Source organism: Leptosomus discolor, chromosome 7 (genome assembly GCF_034619465.1).
Source record: "Leptosomus discolor isolate bLepDis1 chromosome 7, bLepDis1.hap2, whole genome shotgun sequence".
Classification (NCBI taxonomy): Eukaryota; Metazoa; Chordata; class Aves; order Leptosomiformes; family Leptosomidae; genus Leptosomus; species Leptosomus discolor.
The window spans coordinates 1142965-1167297 of record NC_141397.1 but is presented as its reverse complement, the minus strand read 5'-3'; the positions used below and the strand labels follow the sequence as shown (position 1 = coordinate 1167297).

General features: G+C 46.8%; 1 protein-coding gene across 3 annotated transcripts in view; it reads right to left on the bottom strand.

The window, feature by feature from the left end:
* Nucleotides 1-24333, bottom strand: part of PPP1R9A (protein phosphatase 1 regulatory subunit 9A) — a 119872-nt gene that overhangs the window by 36783 nt on the left and 58756 nt on the right. For all 3 annotated transcript variants that reach the window (XM_086467834.1, XM_086467835.1, XM_086467836.1), the window contains exons 2-4: nt 16484-16616; nt 15872-15992; nt 9500-9604 (exon numbers count right to left, since the gene is read on the bottom strand). In XM_086467834.1, coding sequence (XP_086323960.1) covers nt 9500-9604; nt 15872-15992; nt 16484-16616 — 359 coding nt within the window. The remainder of the gene's footprint in view (nt 1-9499; nt 9605-15871; nt 15993-16483; nt 16617-24333) is intronic.

Here is a 24333-nt window from a genome sequence, read left to right as displayed (position 1 = left end):
CGTGATTTAACGATTCTGGAGCACACCTGATATACGGCTTTCTGCGTATTTCCAGCCTTCAGGACATGAGGACCTGCAGACCTGTGCTCTTGAAACCACAAAAAATAATTTATTGATTCTTTTACCAACGATGGGAACCAGAAACATCGCTGTAAGAACTGATTAAGTTAAAGAATATTTCCATTATGAAAAGAGCTTTGGTACTAAAAAATGTGCGAAGGCACCGGAGCCCTGTGACACAAAACCAAAGCTCCGCAGCGTGGATTTTTAGTGACATGAGTTGACGATTTCTCCTGAAAATGTTTCAGACATTAAGTGCTTGGTTGAAAAATAATTTAGCATGGATTCCTTAAATTCAGCAAAAATCAAGTAAGAATACAGCAGACTCATTCTAAGAAATAAAGACAATTTCTTTTTCCGCAACAGGATTCACAGTTTTTCCTTCTGACCTGTCCTAAAATACCATTTGGTCAACAAAAATATACAGTAAATTTCATTGCATTTGGGGGAGTTTTACCGTTGGATTAAAAAAACTATTTACCTCTGAGCTTTAAAGCACAAAGCTGCTTCTGCTACCATTTATCTAATTTATTTCAAGATGCCTTCAACTACCTGCCCTGGCTGCTTCCATTAGGATAACAGCCACATCATGAATCCAAAGTGCTAAAAGAGGAGTGAACCCCGCAAGAAGGCAGTTGTATTCGGTCAGAGCACGCTGGAACTCGTCAGGCTGTCACGAACAAGAGCGAGCTCTCGCAAAGGACGGCAGCCACGAACGCGGAGGTCGCTGATGGGACACCAGCAACTCACAGCCTACGAGCTTCCATGACACTTCCTCAAGTAAAATGATCTGCAACTTCAGAGACAAAGACTCTTTGAAGCACTGGACTATTTAGGTCAGAAGGGAGCTCTGGTCCACCCCAAGCCCCCCACTTCAAAGCAGGGCCAACTTTGTCATGGCCTTGATCAGATTTGAATCTCTCCAACGATGGGACACAATCTGTTCCCACCCTGAGAAACCTCAAAGTGTGTGTGTGGGGGGGGTTCGGTGAAAGTATCTAGTCAGAATCTCCCTTGCTGCAACTTCTGTTCATCACCTGTTATCTTGTCCCTGCACAGAGAGTACAAAGAATCTGGGCTCACCCTTCCTACCCCCTGGAAGGGAGCTGGAGATGCCTGCCACCCCCTTCTTCCCTTCGGACTGAGCAGGGACATCTTCAACTAGAGCAGATTCCTCCAATGCCCGTCCAGTCTGACCTGGGATATTTCCAGGGATGGGGCATCGACCACCTCTCGGGGCAGCCTGTGCCAGGGCCTCACCGCCCTCACAGGGAAGGATTTCTTCCCAAGATCTCATCTCAATCTCCCCTCTTTCAGTCTGAAACCGTTACCCCTCATCCCATCCCCACACCCCTGATCCAGAGTCCCTCCCCACCTCTCCTGCAGCCCCTTTCAGCACTGGAAGCCGCTGTAAGGTCTCCCCAGAGCCTTCTCTTCCCCAGGCTGAACACCCCCAGCTCTCCCAGCCTGTCCTCACAGGGAGCTGCTCCAGCCCCTGAGCATCTTCATGTCCCTCCTCTGGACCCGCTCGAGCAGCTCCGTGTCTGCCTTGTGCTGGTGCCCCCAGAGCTGGACGCAGCCCTGCAGGGGGGTCTCACCAGAGCGGAACAGAGGGGCAATTAAAATTTACAGGCTCCCCTTGATTGGGTGGCCTCTAGTAGACACCAACCACAAGGTTCCCTTTGTTGCCTCCATCTCTTAATCTTACTCCCAAGCTTTCAACCTGCTCGTGGCTGTTCAGAGACATGCTCAAGGTCTCCCTCAGCCGTATCAGTGGTGCTGGTGGACGAGCAGCAAAGTAACAGCTTAAGCACCAGAAGAGCCTCAGCAGTCTGTCTACAGCATCCTGGACAGAAGTCCCTGATAAGCCATGCTGCTATCAACACCAAACGGGTATCGAGTCAGACGATTAGGAAGCCACGTAAAAAACCCACACACCAATATGAATGCCCTTACTTAGATTAATTATTCCCCCAGAAATTCTACTCTAGGGCCTCACTGACACATTAGCTGACGCATTCAAGAGTACTTCAAAATTAGCCAAGGGATTCAATGTTCTGGCACCTCTCCAGGCTCTGGTCCTCACATTGATCTGCTCTTCTGAGAGCACAGGTAGATCATCTCTCCCAGACAGCCCGACAGCATCCCAGCGCAAAGCTCGCACAAAAGGTTTCCTTGATGATCATTTCATCAGCATTCTCTGCAGCACCACACAATTCTTACGGGAAGGCCCAGCTCAAAGGAACACATTTGTCAATCTGTGTGTTGACAGACCTGCGTGCGAGCGAAGCGGATACGTCAGCTCTGCTCAGCAGGTACGAGGGCTACCAGGGGACATCTCTGAAACCCGACTGCATTTCGAGGTGAGACCTGCCTTCCCTCACCCTCACCCTCGCTGACACCCACGGGAAGGAAACCCAGGGAGGAAACAGAGACGGGTCACAAGTACGAGACGGGTCAGCTGAGTTCAGACCATGGCCTTAATCTGGGTGATCAGGCGACGCAGATTCCAGCAAGCTGGGCCCCCGCAGAGCACAGTCCAGGGGCAGCCACAAGCTCCTCCAGCGCCTGCCCTGCGGCTCGGCGAGTGACCCTGGGAGGATGAGCGGTGAGTGTTTCTGCCCAGCCATCACAACGTTCTACCACATCAGTCAAGGTGCACCAAAGCTGGGTGGGAGCTTCCACAGCACAGCACCCTGGACTTTGAAAGAGTAAAAAAAAAAAAAAGCTAAATAAACATTATGATGATATTTCAGCTGCAGGGGTAGGAGTTTATGTTTAGATCGAACCAACCCGAGGATGAAGTGATCCAAAACCTGTCAAGTTGTTCCTTTTTCCAGGAAAGGAAAAGAAATGCCACTACTAGGGAAATCCAGCTCCGCTGCTTCTTACTAATTCACGTTACACTTAATTCTAAAAACAATGCTCTAGATATCTAGCAAAATCTTTTAAATGAAGACTTCTCTATATATCTTGCATTCAAACGTGTAATATTTCCTGTCCAAATGTGCAAATATTTTGAGAAATAACTTGCCATAAAGTTCAAATTAGCAAGGTCTCAGGACATAGGGGCTATGTTTATGCCAGTAAATTAAACAGTGCCCGGCAATGCTCCCAAGCACTCGTACTTGATCACCTACACTATTAAATCACCAAAACAGCCTCTGGAACGGTTTGGCTCAAGTTAGTCAATATTCTACCAAATAACGCTCAGGCACAGGCCAGGAGTTAGCAAAGGCTAGGAGCGAGCGTGGACGTCTCCAACGGACAACCTGGACAGGGCCACCCTGCTCTGAAGGCACGGAAGTTTGACGGTGGGAGCACCGGCCGCCCTGGTGCCAGCTGGCCTCGGCGCCGAGGAGGAGACATCTACGCTACTTCGGCGCAAGGCACCGTGGATTTTGCTTCAGGCTTACGAAAGCAGAGGGAGTGCACAAGCACAGACGGCTTCTTGAGCAGCCTTCCGTGAAGCCCCAGCTCGGCCAGCAGCATCGCAGAGCAAACGGCTTTTCTGCCCTCTCCTTTTTTTTCCTCCTCTGCTCCAGCACTTGGATTCCAGGAAAAAGAAACAGCCAAGGAAAGGAACAACCAAAGCATCAGGCCCAGCCAGAAAAAAGAGAACATCATCCAGCTCTCTGAATCAGAGCTGGAGTGTGGTATCTTTGGCTTTTGGGTCCTGTCTCGTTACCCAAATCTCCCCTGCCTCTTCCACAGCGTGGATCTGCAGCGTGGAGAGCGCCTGCAAGTGTTTAAAGAGCACAGGCTGGGCAAGTAAGAAGGAGCAGGAGAAAATCTGCACAGGCATGCGTGCTGGAAGAAAAGATGATTATCTAGGGGAAGAGTCACAAAAATAAAGCGATGCTGTTCCCTGTTACCGAGAGCAGACACATTCCCGCCGGGGTATGCTGCTGCTGGCTAGACCCTGCCGTTGACTTCATCTGTCCTCTACGCTGTCTTAGTGCTTGCAAAGATGCAAAATTACCTTTCCAGATGTTGTGATGTTAAACAAAACTAACAGCAGGCATGCAAACACTATGTGCTGAGACAGTATATTTTCCAGAAAAAAAATCAGCTCAAGATCGGGTGAGGAATTAGCTGAAGGAATAAATGAAGTATCAAGTTGGTGCTAATTAAGAAGGGAGTTATTTTCACTTTCTGCCCTTTAACTGCACCCTGTGTAAGAACTACGTAAAAGAAAAGAAAAAAACTTCATTTTTGTCTGAAAGATTGCATTTACAGTAAGAGATAAAGAAATTCGGCTGTAAACTGGGAGTGGGAGTTGAGACGAAACCCTGCTTTGAATTAAAATGGTTCAGATACGAAAAAACAGAAAATGGTAAAAAATGATTCTTTATTAGAAAAGAGAGCAGCTAACAGTGGAAAGCCCCAGGGTTTGATAGTTACACTGCTATTGTAAGAACCTGCTCTTCAATGACCGCGCAGATGAATTAAACGTGGCAAAATTTGCTAATTATTTAGATTCTTTTGTGAGATGGGAAGACTTTGACACATTTCAGCAGAATCTAATTAAACAACAACTGCTAAACTCATCGGTAGGTTAGAATTAATGCAATTAATTACTTTCAAGGTGGTGCAAATCATGAGAAACCAAAGAGGTTTCCCGCAGGTTCTGCGTGGTTCCCTGAAAACTCAAGAACTGACTCAGAGAGCACCAGGAGAGCATCCGCCGAGTGCCTAGCAACGGCCTGGAAAGCTGAGAAAATGCTTAGTCACATTCATACGACAGGATACGGAAGGAGGACACGGAATTGGAAATTCGCCTCTTCAGTAAAACACTGAATTTGGTTAAATTCCCTCAAAGAAACCTTTCAGAGGGAAGCGTACAAGCAGCACAGGAAGGACTGGGATTTTCCGACGACTCTTTGATGCGAGACGCTGTCTACTTATCAATGCAGTAAGTCTTCCCAGGGCCATGTCCTCCTTCCCTGGGACCCTGCCTTTCCCAGAGCTGCGTGGGCTCCAACCTTCGTACCCAGTGAGGCAGAGCAGCGCAGTCCCTGCTGAAACCTCCCGGATCTGCCCTGGGAGGGACAGGGATGAGGTAAGTACGGTAAAAGGAGAAAGTCTTCTCTGTAAAAGAACCAGATTTTCTCTCTCGTGGGTGTGTGCAAGAAAAACCAAAATCCCCTGGAGGCACACGGCTCTCCAAGTGAGCTTCCTCTGGTGAAGACGTTGGCGTCCCCTAGCACCCTTTCACCATGACGAAGGACAGGGGTAAGAGCGGGGTCAACATCCCCCAAGCAACTCCAGAGACCCTCAGGTCTGCTACTCAGCACCACAGTCCTTGAGGAGCCTGCAAGCAAAATCACAGAGGAGAAGGGCCGCGAGAGGAGAGGATCCCCGCTGCCAAGCTGCCTCCTTATCCCGTCTTTCACGACGGCAGGCACCGCTCGCAACCTTCAAGCTGATGGATTACCTCCTAAATGAGGTCAGAAGAAGCGCAGAACAATTAGTGATATTAGTCTGGCGCTGCCCTCTGACTGATCCATTAATCTTGGAGCAGGGGCGACACTCAGCTATATTGAAAACCAAAACACATTTCAAAGGAAAATCCCTCCTGTACATGATCAAATTCTGAAATCCACTATCAGGAGATATTAGTAAACTAAACAGTTAAGCAAAATTACAAAGAAAACCTGGTATTTACACCAACTGAAATAGCACTCATAGTTGTGTTTGCCAGATTAGAGTCACGAGGACGTTAATTCTCATCCCTGGAAACAGAAGCTGATTGCCAGCTGGGATTATGGAAGAATTCCCTCTTTCCTTTGTCTCACAGCCTACCAGCATACATCTGGTGGGTGCTGATTATCTTCCTATAAAACATTATAAGACAGAATAATTGAATTTATTATCATTGGAAAAACCAAATTGGTTGGGCCAATGATCTTCCATTACAGTATGACAACTCTTCTGAATAGTCCAGTACTCCAAGCAGTGGATAAAAAAATCACAGATGCTCCTCTTTGCTCTTCTTTCCCCGCCTCTCACCCTCACCTAGAACAGTTCAAAAGGTAAAAGCCATGCCTTCATTTTCACAGATTCTTTACTGTGTCAGCTACAGAGCGTCTGGATAGATTTGTCTGGCAGAAACATCGCAAAAATCTATTCTAGGTCAACGGCTTCCACTGTCAGGATCATTGAAAGCGTTCAGAAGCCTCAAAAGAGAAAAATAAATCACTCGGTATTGGTATTACACACGCTCCCTGAAGAGGTATTGACTGTATTTACTGCAAAGAATTAAGAAGCAGCTTTGATGTCATTCTGTTCATGAACGTCCCTCCTTTGCAGCTGATCTCACACCATAAACCCTGCCGCAACAGCCACCGTGCGCTCCGAGCGGGGTAAGGACAAAACGGCCGTGCGTGTGTGAGGCTGCGGGTACGGACGCGGAGCAGGGCCAGCGCCAGGCGCACGGAGCTCTGGGGGCACAGGACTCCCGGCAGGAGAAGGGTTCACCCAGCGCACGCTGTCACTACGAAGACAACCGGGCTCACCAAAGCAGCCCTACAAAACCCGTCACGCTGACGCCACCGCGCAGCCGACGCGCGGGATTCCTCCGGCGACCGAAGGATCCGGGGAGTCGCCTCGCCTTGAACCAGGCGGGGCGGGCGGCTGCACGGCGCCTGCCCACCGCAGGGCATCGCGCGCCGCCGGCACGCGGCGGTTGAGCCGGGACCCCCGCCGCGGGGAGGGCAGGAGGTATTTCACCGCCTTGACCCTTCCCGCCGCTCCCAGTCCCGCCGCGCCAGGGACCACCGATGGCGGCTGCCCCGGGTTTGGCCCCAGAAGGTCCCCTTCTGTCACCCCTAAGGTTGTGGAGCAGTTCAGGGCAGGGTGAGTTCTGTCTGCCAAAGAGATGGGAGACGAGGGATTCCTCCATCCCAGCTCCAACACGGGTGCAGTGGGACAGAGGATCTGCCAGAAAACAACCGCTCTCTCCACAAAGCAAGCAGCAGGCAGGGCTCTTTTGTGACACAGCAAAAGAAAAACAGTCAGCAAGATAAAAATACGTCATTTTCTTTCGGATTTCAATTCATCAGTATTAGCTCCCGCTTACTTTACCAGCAAACGTTTGAACCTACAGTGAAGCCAAAACGTCAAGCATCCTGAAACCTCCATCTCCAAAAAACAGCTTTGGGAACCGTTTCTGCCTGCCAGCAGCTAGACCCGCGCAGCCCCTCCGCCCCGGAGCTGAGCCGCAGGCAGCAGCAGCCCGCGCCACACCACGCCGGCCGCCTCGCCGGCTCTCGCGCCAGCCTGCCACGCACCGGGGAGGACATCACGCCTTTCTCAGCTGGCCTGCGAAAAGCAGAGGAGCAGTCTTGCTGAGGGTTTTTTCCTAAATAAAACAAAAACAGGGGCAGTTGCACCAAATTCTACCCGTTCCTTTCCCCTAATTAGACACACACATCAGTAAGACGCTGCTAACCACGCCGAATGCCAGGGCGCACACAGCTGCTCATATATCTGTTTTATTTAATAATATTTTTAGATCATTTTGTATTATAATTCATATTATAATGTATTTTAGATTTTATTTTTCATTTAATATTATTTTATGAGGGTTTTTTATCTAGTTGTGACACTAATGCACTGGGTCATTCTCCCCATGAAAGCTCCGTATCTGAAGCTTACTCACAAGGAAAAACGCAGAAGCTCACACCTCTCTCCTTGATAAATGAGACTTGTCAGAAGCCAACGATCCCAGTGCACAGGATACAGAGTGCACTTGACAATGTGCTCAACAACAATACAGAAATACTTTTTATGGTCCACTATTTTGTGACAAAAGGGTCTAGACTGCAACCAGCCTGACTGCAAGCTACTTCCTGAGAGAACATTCTGGGTGAAAACTGTTTCATGTCTCTTCCTTCCTCCAAACACATCATTTTTCCACAGAAGCAAGTATTCTATTCTGTAGCTCACGCAATAACAATTACAAGAACTAAGCCGATTATAAATGTATATAATATATATGTGATCTATATGTCTTACGTGAGCACTTTCTTTTTTCCTTTTTTTTTTTTTGAGCTAAAACATCCAACACCAAACACAGATGGCGTTGGCTTTGCGTACCGAAACACAGGAATACATTGTTCTCTGTCATAAGGATTTTACGCCTGCAGGTCCCAACTCTGCAGAAAACCCATAAAGTAAGTCCTCATTTTTGCAGTTAACTCAGCAGGAACGCTCACAGCGTGTGTGAGCCTCCGCAGAAATAGTGCTGATGTCACTAGAACTCTAAATGTTACACAAAAGACATCCACCTGTAATTACACTACAATTTCTAATTACTTTTTTCCTAAATAACCTCTTTCAAACAAAACCTCCATTAACCACCCCCAAGATTCTCTGCAGAATCCACATGCCAGCACCATTCCCTAACGTTGTGCGGGAACAGCTATGGAATTCCAGCGGAGGTGGGCACGCCAGCAGAAGGCAGCGCCGTCGGAGGGGGACTGCACCTATTACCGCCTGCAGTTCAGTCACGGTTCGAAAGAAGTCATCCCTGAAACCATTAATCCAAGAATTCAGCCGTATTCCCTAGAGAGGGTTTTGAGAGAGCCCCGAAGGGTGACTACAGAATGGCTGTTGCTTTGCAATACGCCAAAGATATTTTTGGATTTATTTCATAGAGTTAAATCTTCACTGAAATTAATAAGCTGTTAAACACAAAAGCTATGTGACTGCAGAGGTTTTTAAATGGCAAACCAGCTCATTTCTAGGTGAAGACTGTTCTTATCGATTTACAAACCATTTACAGCCTCGTACGTACGTCAGCTCAGCATTTTACTTGCAGTATATGTTACCTTTCCCGGCCTATTCGTTATTGTATGGATTTTTACAGGGATGCCGCTCAATGAACCACAGCATAGGAACAGTGAGAAACCCAGCGATGGCGCAGGGACTCCGGCAGCTCAAGGAATCAATACCGGGACACCGCTCTCCTCAGCCCGGTAGCCGCTAACAGCACTGCCTCCCCCCTCCGCGCTGAGGTGGCACCTGCGAGGACCAGAGCGCTCACCGCCTTACTCCTCCAACCCGGGGCAGTGACGTGGCCAGTCTGCCCAGGGGATCAGCAGGGAGGAGAGCACTGGCAGCACAGTTTCCAGCTAACCTAGAGCCATGACCTTCATCATTCCAGCTAATACAGTCTGAGGTCCACGGAGATCTAGACCAGTGAAGAGTCACTTCTATGTGCACTTTCAGCTTGTTTCAGTGGTCACAGTTTAAAAATCTAGGCCAGCCCAAGAATCTGTAACACCACAGCTCATCCTTGTCTTGGGGTAAAAGCAGACAAGACACAAAGAGGCCAGAAACCTCTGATCCCACCCGGGCACATGACCCTCCTGTGAAAGAAGCCAGGTAATCTTATGTATTCAATCACTTTCTTTTTTTCTTCTGAAACACTCACCTGACCTTCCCTTTGGTGTTTCTAAGAACAGTTGCAGCAAAATTTTGCGTAACACCAACCAGACTGATGCCATCGACTTCCACAATTTGGTCATTCACTTGGATCCTTTCAGGGGGAAAACACAAATATACAAATAACGGTGTGAATTCTTGGTGAATTTTCAGCAAAACAACAGAGAGAGATCTTTTTAGTTTGATTTTAAACAAAGACTTTAAACAAGAACTCAGTCATAAAATGACTGAGGTAAACATGAAAAATGCATCATTCCTTGCACGCAGACATCTCCTCAATCCAGCTCGTTACCGTTACAGTTCAGAGCACCCACCATCCAGGCACTCCCCTTGTATACCAACACAGCAACACAAACTCTTGGATCTGTCATATGACTTAAATTAAGCGAGATGCTTGAACAGCTCTTATATCATTCTTTCCTAAGCCAGTCTTGAAAAACAGCATAAGACATAGCTCTGGTATTTCAGGCTAATGGAAAAAAAATGCGATATTTAACTAAAACAACCTGCTCATCTGCAGAGAGCTTGTGCATCAGACTGAATTGTGACATACTCTCTTAAAATATTCCATCTAACTTGCTCCAAGGAGATGAATCCCCAGTGCAAGTGTGATCTTGCTGCACACCATAATCAGACCTTGGACTGTTTTAATCAGGACTCTCTCTTTGAAACCAAACGCCTATTTGCAGTCGATACGCTGTTTGATGCAGGAAAAGTTAGGCAGAATAAAAAACACGCTGCTTTTATCTGAAGCAAGCACTGCTGCGAAATCCCCAGAGCAGGCATCGGACTCATCTGGATTACAAATGCTTGGACGGAGGACTGCTGCACTAAAACGTCCTCTAGAAAGGCATGAACTTCTATAGCTTCAGACATCAAAAAACCCAACCCCAACACATTCAGAACTAGTCAAAGGCAGCAATTTTCAAGTACTTACACGGATGCTACGGATCCAAGCGATAAAGTTTACAAAGGAACCAAGAAACAGCTATGAAAAAACCCCATTTAAATTACATGAAAACACCTAACTTGAGGTATTTAATATCTTAGGGTATCTTAGTGGTAAGGCTTCTTTTCAAGGAGCAGAGGTTTCAAAAGAGGGCTGAAGCGTTTTGACTTGGAGCACTCATGTCTCTGTCAAGTCTGAGGCAATGCTTTGCAGCTCTACACGCGTTCAAGCAGTACCTTCAGTTCTTTGGACTCCACTGATGAACAAGAAATACAACATTTAATCTTTGGCAGCCTCACACCACAGAATGTCACTGCGTTCTGGGCAGGATCTCCCTTCTGCATATAACAAACCTTGAAAAAATGATCTTCAGGACAGCCTGTAAACTCCTATCTTGAAAATCATATCAGGTATTTTAACCTCAGAATTTTATTTCAATTTTCACTGAAGCATTTAATTAAGACACCCATCACGTGAATATCAATCATATTTCAATACTGTAAAAATTACTTGGTTTTTTCCACCTCAGCAAACATGAGGCACAGTCAGATGGCTGCAGGAGCTCCAAGAAAAGAAGTGGAAGAAGTTGGTGCCCACTGAGTGGGAAGCTGTCACCCTCTTGGCTGAAAAGCAAATGGTGGAAGAACAGATTCCTTTCTGACGGCAGTGTAGCTGCCACACTTGACACACTTCACTATGCAGTGGATCAGCAACGTCCATCAGATACGCGGTTAACGGTGTTTCAGGTGATGAAATGTCATGTCAGAGAACTGCTGCCTGCAACTTCGTCAGTGGCTCCACCTTGATCTACTGCAATTCAGCCTGATTCCACTTGTCCTTCAGGCATATTTCGTATCTCCTTTCTTGTTTGTACAGCTCCTAAATTCACTTCCAACTCTTATTTTTATGGCCCCTGTTCTCCAAACCTTCTCTCTTTCTACACATACATATATTTTAATCAGAATCATAGAACAGAATCATGGAATAGTTTGGGAGGGAAGGGACCATTAAAGATCTTCTAGTCCAAGCCCCCTGCAGTGAGCAATGACATCTTCAACTAGACCAGGTTCCTCCCATGCCCGTCCAGCCTGACCTGGGATATTTCCAGGGATGGGGCATTGACCACCTCTCGGGGCAGTCTGTGCCAGCGCCTCACCGCCCTCATGGTGAAGAATTTCTTCCCAAGATCTCATCTCAATCTCCCCCTTTTCAGTCTGAAACCATTACCCCTCATCCCATCCCCACACCCCTGATCCAGAGTCCCTCCCCACCTCTCCTGCAGCCCCTTTCAGCACTGGAAGCCGCTGTAAGGTCTCCCTGGAGCCTTCTCCTCTCCAGGCTGAACACCCCCAACTCTCTCAGCCTGTCCTCACAGGGAGCTGCTCCAGCCCCTCAGCATCTTCATGTCCCTCCTCTGGACCCGCTCGAGCAGCTCCGTGTCTGCCTTGTGCTGGGGGCCCCAGAGCTGGACGCAGCCCTGCAGGGGGGTCTCACCAGAGCAGAGCAGAGAGGGACAATCCCCTCCCTCAACCTGCTGGCCACGCTGCTCTGGATGCAGCCCAGGTTGCCGTTGGCGTTCTCCGCTGTAGGCGCACATTGCCAGTTCACGTCCAGCTTTTTGTCCACCAGCACCCCCAAGTCCTTCTCCCCAGAGCTGCTCTCAACCCCTTCATCCCCCAGCCTGTACTGATACCAGAGGCTGCCCTGACCCAGGTGCAGGACCTTGCACTTGGCCTTGTTGAACCTCAAGAGGTTTGCACAGGCCCAGCTCTCAACTTGTCCAGGTCCCTCTGGATGACACCCCGTCCCTTGGGAATGTCAAGCCCTCCATTCAGCTTGGTGTTGTCGGCCAACACGCCGAGGGTGCACTCGATCCCACTGTCTGCGTCACTGACGGAGACATTAGACAGCACTGGTCCCAGTACAGACCCTGAGGGGTGCCACTCATCACTGATCTCCATCTGGACATCAAGCCATTGACCACTACCCTCTGGATGCGACCATCCAAGCAATTCCTCACCCACCGAACAATCCACCCATCAATCTCCAATTCAGAGAGAGAGATGTTGTAGGGGACCGTGTCAAAGGCCTTACAGAAGTCCAGATCAACAACATCCATGGCTCTTCCCTTGCCCACTGATGCAGTCACTCCATCACAGAAGGCCACTAGGTTGGTCAGGCAGGACTCGCCCTTGGCGAAGCCATGCTGGCTGTTCTGAACCACCTCCCTGTCCTCCATGTGCCTCAGCACAGCTCCTAGGAGGATCTGCTCCATGATGTGCACAGGCACAGAGGGGAGGCTGACAGGTCGGTAGTTCCCAGAACCCTCCTTTCTACCCTTTTTTAAAAATGAGGGCAACGTTTCCCTTTCTCCAGTCACCAGGGACTTCACTGACTGCCAGGACTTTTCAAATACCACGGGGAGTGGCTGGGCAACTGCATCAGCCAGTTCCCTCGGGACTCTGGGATGCATCTCGTCAGGTCCCACAGACTTATGGATGTTCAGGGTCCTCAGGTGGTCACGAACCTGGTCTTCTTTGATGGTGGGAGGGACTTTGCCCTTCCAGACCCCATCTTGCGGCCCATCCACTCAAGAGGCACAATTTTATAACGATATATAAACATACATATCGAACAACATACAATTAACATAATTGTTATTCAAATTATACAATTACATGTAATTAAAAGAGAAGTTTCCTGTTTGCTGCCACTCAACAACTATGGTCTCAGGGCAGCTTTCTCTTTAGGGCCCCCTCCCCCAGGAGCTCTAGGCTTCCTCTGTCTCTCAGATCTAATTTCAAACATGAATGAAAAATTAGGTTCGGGTTGGCAAAGCCTGAGTTATAGACATTCAACCGCTTTTATCACTAATGAAATTGGTAATTGTTCTGACAAATGTTTTCCAATGCTCATGACTGAAATCTTTGCCTATGTGATGCACTTCAGCGAAGTAGCAACTACAGAAGTGAACCAACTAAGGCTGAACAGATGACTTGCCTAATTACTGCTCTGCGTGATGAACTGAAAAACTTAACCTGTGCAGAGACGTTTAGAGGATGTTTCAAAACTGCTCTCAATGTTATCAAAATACTTTAAAATGTGAATGACTCATCACCACGATAATTTGAAAGCTATGAATTCATCCAGGAAAAGATTTTGTTTTTCATGTTCAGTCTAATGATCGATTTCATATTTCACACACTATTAATAACCTCTCCTATTACATACCAACGTGCTTGCCTCTGGATTCATCTCGAAGCACCCGCCCTGGTGAAACACTGCCACGCACCGCCTTCTGACCTGCCAACGCAACACTACCTGTTTGCAGCAACAAGGCCAGCGGTGCTCAGCCTCCGAGAAACCCCTTTGCACAGATCCTGGGCTTCAGGGGGAGGCGAGTACTTTCCAGCACAATTTGATGGGTCTTTCAATAAAAGCTGGGAGTTATCCCACAGGTACTGTAATGTTCGTCATTCTAGTTTCAGAACAGCCTGGTTGAAGATCGCTGTGCCAGAGTATCTGATGTAACTGCTGAAATATGGTTTTAGTTTCTGTTAGAAGACTTTGTTTCGCTATCAGTGGTAATGATTAACTAGGCTTCTCACAAAGATGAAGTTAACAGGACCCTTTCCACTTGATGCACTTTATTACAGAACTGGCTGTTCCTGACCGAGAGGATTACATATCCCTTTCCCAAGTGAATGATCAGGCAGGCTCCCAAAGAGAGAATCAGAGGGCTATTTCCCAGCTGACTGAACATTCAGCCAGTTGAAAACCAACACAAATATTAGAACGGTCAGAGAAAGATATTACTTCTTCTCAGCTGACAAGCTCCTTCCAGATGCCATGCAGGGAATTGAAAGAAGCGACTTGTGATTGAAGATTAACTTCTGTGGCCCACTCAAACACGTGAATCACGAGAGGGACAGAAAATACAGATCATCACAGGGCAGTAGTGAGCGACTCTGCTTTGCAACCAGAGAGCTTCACACCGAATGCCAGTCGTGAGCTTAATGCCGTCTGGCTGAGCGCAAGCATCCCTCTCCGAAAAACGTCCACTTACATTTACAGTGAGGGATGAAGTCGTGACATCTTGAGGTGTCAGCTTCTTCACCTCCCTTCAGAATTTTTAAGCCTGTGATAAACCAGGACTTGCCCTTCAACCTGGCATCTTACTGCCCAGATCTGTAAAGCCACCTGCCAGCCCAGGCTGGCGGATGGCACGCTTCAGCGGCTTCAGAGCAACGTTATCAAACCTTGCAACCCCCTGCCACGAGAGCCTTCGGACGCGATTCACAGCAGAACAACCTTTGGCCTCGCTGAAAAGTTACAGGTGTTCATCAGTAAGGAACACGTTACTGCAACACATTGTCTAGGAGACAGCATCAACTTTTGGGAGTTTATTCTCACTCCACTCACCTGCGTTTGTGTTCGGCACTATTTGTACCTAATATAACAAATCGCTAATGGTTAAAAATAGAAGTAGAGAATGTATATAAGTAGACTTAATTGCTAATGTATCAGCTAAGTAATACCTTATTTGCATGCCATTTTACAAAGGATATGCACTGGGACCAACCAACAAATTATGTGGGTTGGAAGACGTTTAAGAATACTTTTCTTCACTATTAAATGATTACATACTAAAGCATTTTTCTAACTTTTCATGAGAAACATTGGCCTGACTGTGGCAGGTACTGTGTAATACACAGATAACTGTCCCACATGAGAGGAAATACTGTGTGGTGAAAAGGAATTCTTTAACCTGCACGTACCAAGTGAGCAATTCTAGAAGCAACCGGGTTTTACATGAGCATCGTATAAGGCTACAGGCTCCAATTCATCTCTTTAGTGGGCAAGATTTATGGTACAGCTTCCTTTTCCAATTGACTAACGTCCTTTTAGTGCTGAAGTGGTGAAAACTGAGCTCTGGAACAGAAGACTATGCATAGTAGGAAACGTAAAGTAACAGCCTCTGTTAGCAAACTTGAAAGGAGGTGTATTTATTAAGGGTTTAAGTATTCAGGTACATTAATTATTTTCCTAATCCAACATTGAGCAGACCTCTTTTTCGTAAGTATTGATTGCTTAAAGCTGGTTTGAAGCCAAAGGACCATGTGGGAGCTCAACACCTTTAAAAGCTAAACTACTTTCAAAAGTGACCGACAATCTGGAACCTCCAGCTTTACTCTTTGGCAAATCTGTTCTCCTCAAACAATTTAAACTCAGAGCACCAAACTGGTGGCTTCTCATAACCTCATCAGGCATCTGGACCTTACCAATCGAGTCTCCGAACTTTACAGCTTTGAGTTATCACGACATACGTTAAGCGAACAACTCTTTCCTATGAAAATCATAATTCATAGTAACTATTGCTGGGAAAAATTGTGAATACTGAGGCTAGTTTACCTGCCATCTCTTTCTGCTGCCCCACCTTCTGTTACTGTTTTGACAAATATTCCCAGTTTCTCAAGGCCTGCATCTGCTCCGACTCCCATTCCAATAATGCTTATGCCAAGTCCATCTTCATCTGTGAAAAAGGCAAGCGAAAGCAGAAACTTCTTACATTTGATTCGTACAGTTATTTGGTAGGTAAACACTTATGCTCTGGTTCCTCTTGGTTTTCCATGTCAATAATTAATACTCTGTTGCTTCCTTTTAAAAAATCTATTCTACTACCACTTTAATTACCCACCAAAAATATCACTTTCACCCTTACGAGGAGCTTAGAACAACAACCAAGGTTTTTACTCTTCCAGTGGAGAATCAACGTATCACATCAAACACTGTAAAACCATGTGTCAACGGAGCGTCACAGAACAATTCTCTCAGGGGAGTAAAGAACTGCAGCCTTTGAGCTGCTGCTTTAATTCCTTATTGAACAACTCCTAAATCCAAAAAAGCCAAGGTGACTACAACAGGCTCATGGGAATTCAAGACAGGCTCTGTCGGCATGTGAGGACTTCCTCAGACTTGTAGATCAGCGTCACAGGAACTGGAAATGGCACACAGACCCCATACCTTTTTCTAGTTCCACTGGGAAGAGCTCCAGCTTTTCCACACGCTTCTCCAGTTCATATTCAGCTGATGCAGCCACTGGGTCAACTTCATCGTTTCTCCTGTCATAGTCTTCATTGGAATATGTATTGAAAACCTGTGGAAACATATAAAAAAATCACTCAAGTATCTACTCCAAAAAACCTTCCAACTTATGAAAATGGCTGCTGCTTTTGTCCTGTGATGTCGTAGAGTTTGAAAAGGCTTTTAAAGGGCAAATTTCTCCTGTTCATTCAAACTTCAGGTATCTAAATTTTTGCTTTTTCATTCAAGGAAAGCACAAGTACGGTTGCAAAAGTCAAGTGAGTATAAATGATGGATTTTTATTGTTTGTGATCATAAATGCAGAAGGTGACCTTGAACAACTAAGTTGGTTTGTACACGTCAATATTTAAAACAGTTAATTCAACTCATTAAGAATGCACTATTAGTAAAGAATCACAGACATGAAAAAGCAAAATACATTGAAATGATGATCTGTACACAATCTCTGTTCCAGTTTTTACTCCTAAGGAAATTCCAGTCTGCATTCATCTAACCAAAGCTAGACCTGAAGATTACAATCTACATTTACTCCGCCTGTGGCTATCATTAGAGATTATGCTCTAATCTAGTAATTATGTATTAACTTAACATTAGGAGAGCGATATACTCAGCCATGGGTATTTTTTTTAAAGTAACCAGGTTTACAGCTTTATTTCAGCACTAAAGCAGTAATTTAACATTGACTGCATTAACCTGATTACATTATTTACGCTGCTTTTTATCATGCTTTCAACCTGAGCATGGCCTTCAATCAGAGATCTTTCCGGTGTTCCGTAACTTCAAACAGCCAGGTTTCAGAGGTCAGAGTTTGCCAGCTTTCTTCACGCAGCTGCCCATATTTGGCAGTAGTGAAAGAATATGCATTATTAGCGGTAACAATTTCACCGCACCTCAGTCCCACGCATAGCTCATATCCATTACTTGGAATAAAGACCGTTTCCCGTATCTCCTCTTCCTCTTTTACAGGCACCCTACAGAAGACACAACTATGGAGCCCTTGGAGCAGGCACGCCAGCTCGCTGCCGGCGCAGGGCCAGGAGCTGGGCTCGTTCCCACCGCAGGTCTCACCTGCCCCAAAAGCTGTCAGTGCACACTGAGTTCTTTTAAATCGTAAATATATCGAAGCTGCAATACAAAAACTCTGTTCGATAGTATCGTAAGTACATTGTGCTACGGCTACCGCAGAGCTACTGCAAAAAACCTCCCAGCTTTATACAAAGCAGTGGTTGGACCAGAACAGGCATTAGTCACTTCATGGAAATTTTAACTCCTGTATTTTGCATCAGTGCGAAACACTTCATAAATTGCCTCTTCCAAGAAGAGACTGAGATGATCCACTTTTTACAAGAATCCACAAGCTTATCTCACATTGATTTTTAGTGATACTGATGCAAGAAAAAGGCTGGTTTAAGTAAATCTTGCTCCCAAGAAGCCTTTATAAATATATCCAAAAGCTATGTAAACCAAGTTGCACACTAAATGCTGTCCAATGCTGCTGAGCATTTTATGCTGCTTTAGTATGTATAAGATTGGAGAAAAGTCACTGATGCAGAAATCAGCACAAGGAAATGTAACAGTTTACTTGGTCTAAAATAACCTGCAAAATCTCTGTGTGAGTTCTGGCCACGCGGCACACAAATGGAGGAACCGTGCGAACAGCCAACCCCTTCAAAATGGAAGTGATCACCTCCCGCTCCTTCCCCCAGCTTCGCCCTGGGGATGCAGTGACCGCGCCTGCATCTGGCGTTTTGTAAAGGCCTGGAACGACTCGGTAACTTCTGCTCCTGTTGTTAACCCCACGGGGTGTCCGAACTCCCGGGTAAAATGGAGAACAAAGTGGAGGGTGTCCACACCTGCTTAACAGCCTGACAGAGGAGCTCTGAAAAGGCTTGTGTTAGTCCGTGTCTTTCGCAGACCTCTTCTACACAAGCTGAAGCCTCCTTCACGTGACGTACCCCCGCCTGCTGCTTCTCAAAACACCTGAAGACGGGAAGAATCACGAACGCGGTTTTCTACGTAGGCTGCACCAAGCTGGGAAAGAACCTCAGCTCGAAGGACGCCAGCCTGTACGGGACAGAGGGCATCCCGAGAGAGGTACCGCTCGCTGACACAAGAACAGACGCCACCAGTCGGAAAAGCCCTGCTGCAGGCTGGGGGGTAACCTCCCCCGGCGCCTGCCCTCCTCTGTGGTTCGCTGTCAACGGCGGCTGCACCCACCAAGGCTTCCACACCCAAACCCGACCCCGCTCACGCTGACACCAACCGGAATGAGGATCAATCGGCAGAGCTAGACCGAACTAAACCAGTACTGAGCTAAGGTCTGAGCGCAAACCTCTCGGCCTGGAGCGCAGCAGTCACGCAAGCAGGTCAAAGCGCAGGTCAAACCCAAGAGCTGTGGGTTCAGCTTGGATCGTCTCGTTCACCCACATGACGAGAGGGACCCGTGTTTCAAATGTGGAACAGAGATGGACGTTATGAAGGGAAACGGAGACACGGGCGGTAGCTGCTGAAGGATGGTGAGAGGCAGATAGGTATTGATGGCTGAAGGCAAAGAACAGACGAGGGTGAGGTACAGGGAAAAACTGTCACAAAATGAGTCTGTTTATCTCTGGATCCCTTTTCACCATGTTAACTGGCCTCACGCTTTCCCTTTTGTTCAAGGACCAGCACCAGTATATTGTGGCAGCAGTTTCAGATCTGTTGCAAAGGGACTGGATATGCTTCAGGAGAATTTCCCCTCAAAGCATCAGATCGTATCTTGAGTTTTTGTTTGCGATCACCCTTCTTGAACCAGATTAGACAGATGAGATGGCTTCTTGGATCTTGCTCACTGTTTTGGAATATCTAGATTTGCACACGAGAAGGGAACTAAAGATACTGTTGGTGGTCAATACGGTTACCTTTATGTCTCCAAAGATATCATGCCACTCTTACCTAGTATCTCACCAAGCATTCAACCTGAGACTGTAGGATCACCGACAGCATCAAGGTAAAACAGTCCATGTTTCCCACCTGGCGTTAACTCACCATCTTTGTACACTGGCTAGATGATCTTGCCCACTGCCTTCAACACGTGTTTTGACTAGGGGAAGGAGGAGGAGGGTATTCTTCTGTGTCATCTACCTTGTTTTGCACAATCACATTTAATGGTTGACTGATTCTATTAAACGAATCTCTGGGTGTTAAAATGAAGAAAAGAAAATTCGTGCTTGGAAATTTTCTTTCTTTGTGAAAGAGCCTATCTACCACAGTAACGAACTGCTTGCTCAGTACAGTCATGAGAGCTGCCACTCAGGATTTTACTTGCTAAAAATAAAATAAATGGTTATAACTTTTTCCTCAAAGTATGTTTAACTCGATTTAAGTAGACCTACTTCACCACGTCTGTTGCCGCTGTGTTTCCTAGAGTGTGTGTGGGATTTCAGACTCACGGGAATTCTCTCACTCCCTGTGATTTAACAGATTTGGGTCTGCTGTCACGCTGGCCAAGTACCCACTACAATAAAGTCTACTGAGCCACTACTTAAAGAAAGCTCTTTATCAGGAAAATCCAATACATCATCTTAATCTCTGCTTGTACCTCTGCAAGTATTTAGAAAAAATGTTTCCATGGGAATTCACCTGTGACGTTTACTAGGATTTATAACAGCACTTGTAGTGCAGCAACAGCAGAAATAAAAAGCCACCCACGGTGGTGACAACCCAACGGATACCAACGCTCAATGTGTACGTCAAAACAAACAAACCACAAAGAACTGACGGGCTCACTCCAACACTGCTGTTAACAGAACTGTCTTATCCACAGTGAAAGAAAAAGGGTCATCGGTGATTCACCCAGCACCAAAACAACGGCCAAAACCAAAAAAAAGGTCAAAGAAGCAGATAATACTGTTATGCACCCTGGGCAGCACCCCCAGGGAGGTCACACCTACCCATCCATGACCACTTGCTTCTCTTTCAGGGAGCCGTGACAGAGCGCATTCTAGAAAAGACATAACTATAAAAATATGTTGCAGACTCTAATTCAGAAAAAAACCCAAATTTTGGTTCTAATATTTCATTTTATGAATAAGGCCAGAGAGGGGGAAACAGACTCTTCTTGGAAAAAGGAAAAGTTTTGTAAGTTTGGGGCATTTTCTCACAGCTCTCAACTACCAAGAATCTTTTTTAAAGAGCCTTTTCTCTGCAACGTGGTCGCTTTGTCACAGTCAAAGGGAGTGAGTCACTGAGGAGGAGCCACCACAGCCTTCCTCCAGCTTTCCTGGCTCCGCGCTCCCCTGAAGCCTGCGTAGGCACCAGCTGTCACTAACGCTTCAGCAGGGAAGCACCAAGGAGACAAATCTTCCCAAGAAGCAATTGCAGGGATGAGACACAGATGGGAATTAGACAGTTGCAATATTGATAGAAACTGATCGTCTAACACCAAAACTAAGCCTGGGGTTTCCCTCAGAAAGCTCTGCAGGAGAAGGATCTGTTTTAATGTCCTGGAACCCTGGCAAAAAGAACTGCACAGCAAAGTTTAGCTACCGACATCCTATAAGTATCTGGGCCTTAGGTTCTCCATCCCAGAGAGGCCTCTTCTGACATACAACCGAGAGCCAGGAGCAACTGTCGCCATGCCCAAACTGTTCCTTTTGTTGATACGAACTGTATTATCTAGATATTCTTGTTTTAGGCAACTGGCACACGCTACCAAGTCTTCTGTCTGGTGTAAGAGTCATGAAGACCGTGTCTAGTAAAACCCCACAGCGTCACTGCCCTGCGGCAGCGCCGACACACCTCAGCTGAGATGTCCTGCCTGGCCTGTCCACCGGGAGAAGCGCCCGACCGATGCTAACCCCAAACCACGCCACGGTCGCACTGCCTGGTGGGACACGTGCGACTTACATCGCTGCTTGTCTATATGTAAGAGAGATCAGAGCAAACGAACCATCACGAGTCCACTGAGTGGATCGTGACTCTACACAGCAGAGAAATACAAGACCACTGTTGATGGAAATGAGATGTGTGTCCCATGTGAAAACTTCATGCTGCTACTCTTAATTAAGGCAGATCTGAGTAATTAGCAAGTAAAAGTGAGCCCTGGTACTGAAGAGTAAAGCCAAAGCTCATAGAGAACTGCTCTTACAGAGTAATGTCTACAAACATAAAAAAATTTCCTAATCATTATTTGGCTAATATTGTGTCATTACAGACGAATGTTATATGATAAAGGAGATTAAGACCTCCTGAAAATACTAAGTTTTCATATCAGTGCTATCTAAAACCTTGCTCCTTGAAGGCAAGTTAAATTTTAACTTAGATATGTGAACTAGAAGACAAGTAAAAATTCTGATAGTGGTAAGTACCACACTCTCAGTTGAGAACATCCCATATTGTGTGTGCTGCTCTGAGGAGGATCAATGAGGAGATAAAAGATGCTCTTTTCTTAGGGCGAGTTTTCCTCACTCTTTAGGGAGGGACTCCTTCCCTTCTGAAAATACCCAAGCTGGGGAAAAAAAAAATATCCAGCAGTTCAATTCTTACAAAACCCAGCGGAGTCCTGAGAAACTCCTGTTCTCCAGACACTGGCTCTTGTTTTGACCCCACCAGCGAGCCCGTAGCGCTGCTGCCTCCTTCGCGGGGAGGCACAGACACCCCTCTGACTTCAGCCGTGCCCATCGGCGGAGCGCAGCTCCCGAAGCCTCGCCGCCAGCCGCCACGGCAGCGCCCACCACCGACCAGCCGAAGGCTGCCCCGGCACAGGCCATCTCCAGCCAGCACTCAAAGCCACGGCCAAGCAACGCTCGCTCCTCTGTCAGAGACGGGGGAACGTGAGATCTCCGCAAAGCACCGAGTGCTGGGAAAATACTTGGATAAAGCCTGAACTGTCTCCCATGGGCGTGAGTCCTCGCAGACCAGGCCTGCCTTCGGAGCAGCAATCCCACTCACGTGAAACTGCAGGAACACGGCGTCATGAGGAGCAAAGATGACATGAATCCTTTCTTTCTTTTCTACACAGGCAACAAATTATGGCCTCTAGGTTGTTGAGGGCAAATACGCCTCTAAACCGATCTGGAAAATCTTCAGCTCTTTTCCCATGGCAACCCTAAAAACCCTGAACGGTTCACTCACTGGCAAATACGGAATTACTTCAACACAAAAAGTTTGAGAATATTTCTCTGCTGCTTTTACTAAACTCATTCTCCATGCTTTCAGCCTCCAACCTCCTGCAGAGTATCTGAACATCAGACTTACCTTTTGCTGGAAGGCAAGCTCAGGAACTCAACTGGCTTATCCTGGAAGGGCCACCCTGGTCAGACTTAAAAGGATTCACCGGTATCGAAACACGGCTCGCGTGGAACTCGCAACTCACGCAGCTATCGGGGTTGCTGTATCTCAGTTCTGTTAGTAAGCGAGTAAAACAGCACGGTGCACTGAAACCTGGAGTTGACAAAGACATCTGAATAGGCTTATCTGAATATTCCTGCACTTTCTGCATTTTTTTCCCTATTTTCGGCACCTAGTGACCGGTTACAACTCCGTGAGGTTTTTTTCTTTCCATCCTTCTCACTATTTTTTTGGTCATAACCATTATTCCAAATGGGAAATTCCAGTAGTGCCCTGGTTTTCTCTTACATTAACAGTGCGTGCTAAATGATTTTCACTGAATTCTGTGTGGTGGGTTTTGCAGACCTGGGTCTAAATCTTCTCGGGCAGTGGGTTGGTTTTTGTAACGCAGCAGCTTGGAGCCACGGAATAAAGGGCGAAGAAATGACCAGCGAGGTGATGCCCCTACATCTTACTGATCCTACAGGAATCCCAAGGAGACTTTTTAAGTTCAGTGTACTTCACAGGTCACACTTCACCAGGAATTCATTCCTTTGCCCTGCCCTTGCCTTTTTTAACCTCTACTTTGTGTTACTGGAAGTTACTGACAAAAATTTACTCTGCAATTATTTAAATCTTCTCCTGCCCATTTTTGGTCAGTAACTCACAATTTAGAACCAGAGAAGAAAAATCAGGGAAAAAAAAACCTCATCTTTTTCACGATAGTAGCTTGACAATTGCTGGGAAAAGAGCCCAGAGCCAAGCCCCCGTGTCCTGCATTCCCGTAAAGCTCAGAAAGTCTCTCCTGCCAGGCGGCTTCCACAGACCCCGGACCCATCAGAGACCCAGGCACAGCCACTGCACACGCTCCCGCCTACGGCAGAGCAGTGCCGACCTGGAAACCCCAACGCTCTGGCTGACCAGAGCCGCACTCCTCTTTCAGGGCACAGGGAAAACATTCGCCTACACCTCGAGAGCGTCTCCACCCAGCAGAACAAAGAGGCAGTTGCCACAAGAGCACATCGATAACCAGGCTATACAAAAAATTATAAAAATATCAGCAGGAATATTTTAAGAAGAAGATTACAGCGTGACAGCAGATCTACTTTACCACTCTTCTGGCAAGCCCCTCTATTGCCAAGGTAACAGACAAGCGTGCTCAAGAACTCGCGGTGTCTCTGAACACGACAATAACCGTGCGAACGAGACTATCTGTAGTGAGCTGAGTCTGACAAATTCGTTACGATAACAGAGGGCAGCCTCCTCTCCGGACCTCTGGTGTCTAACCAAGCCCGAACAGACAGGACAGCACGAAGGGAAGTCGCAGTTTCTGTCCCCAGACATTTATTCCTGAATCTGCTGCAGTATTTCTTCCAGCTCCTTGCATCGCTGCCAATTTACATCATAACCGAGGCTGCTATTTTTCTTCTGCCTTCAGCAGTGTGCCACGGGAGCTGGCC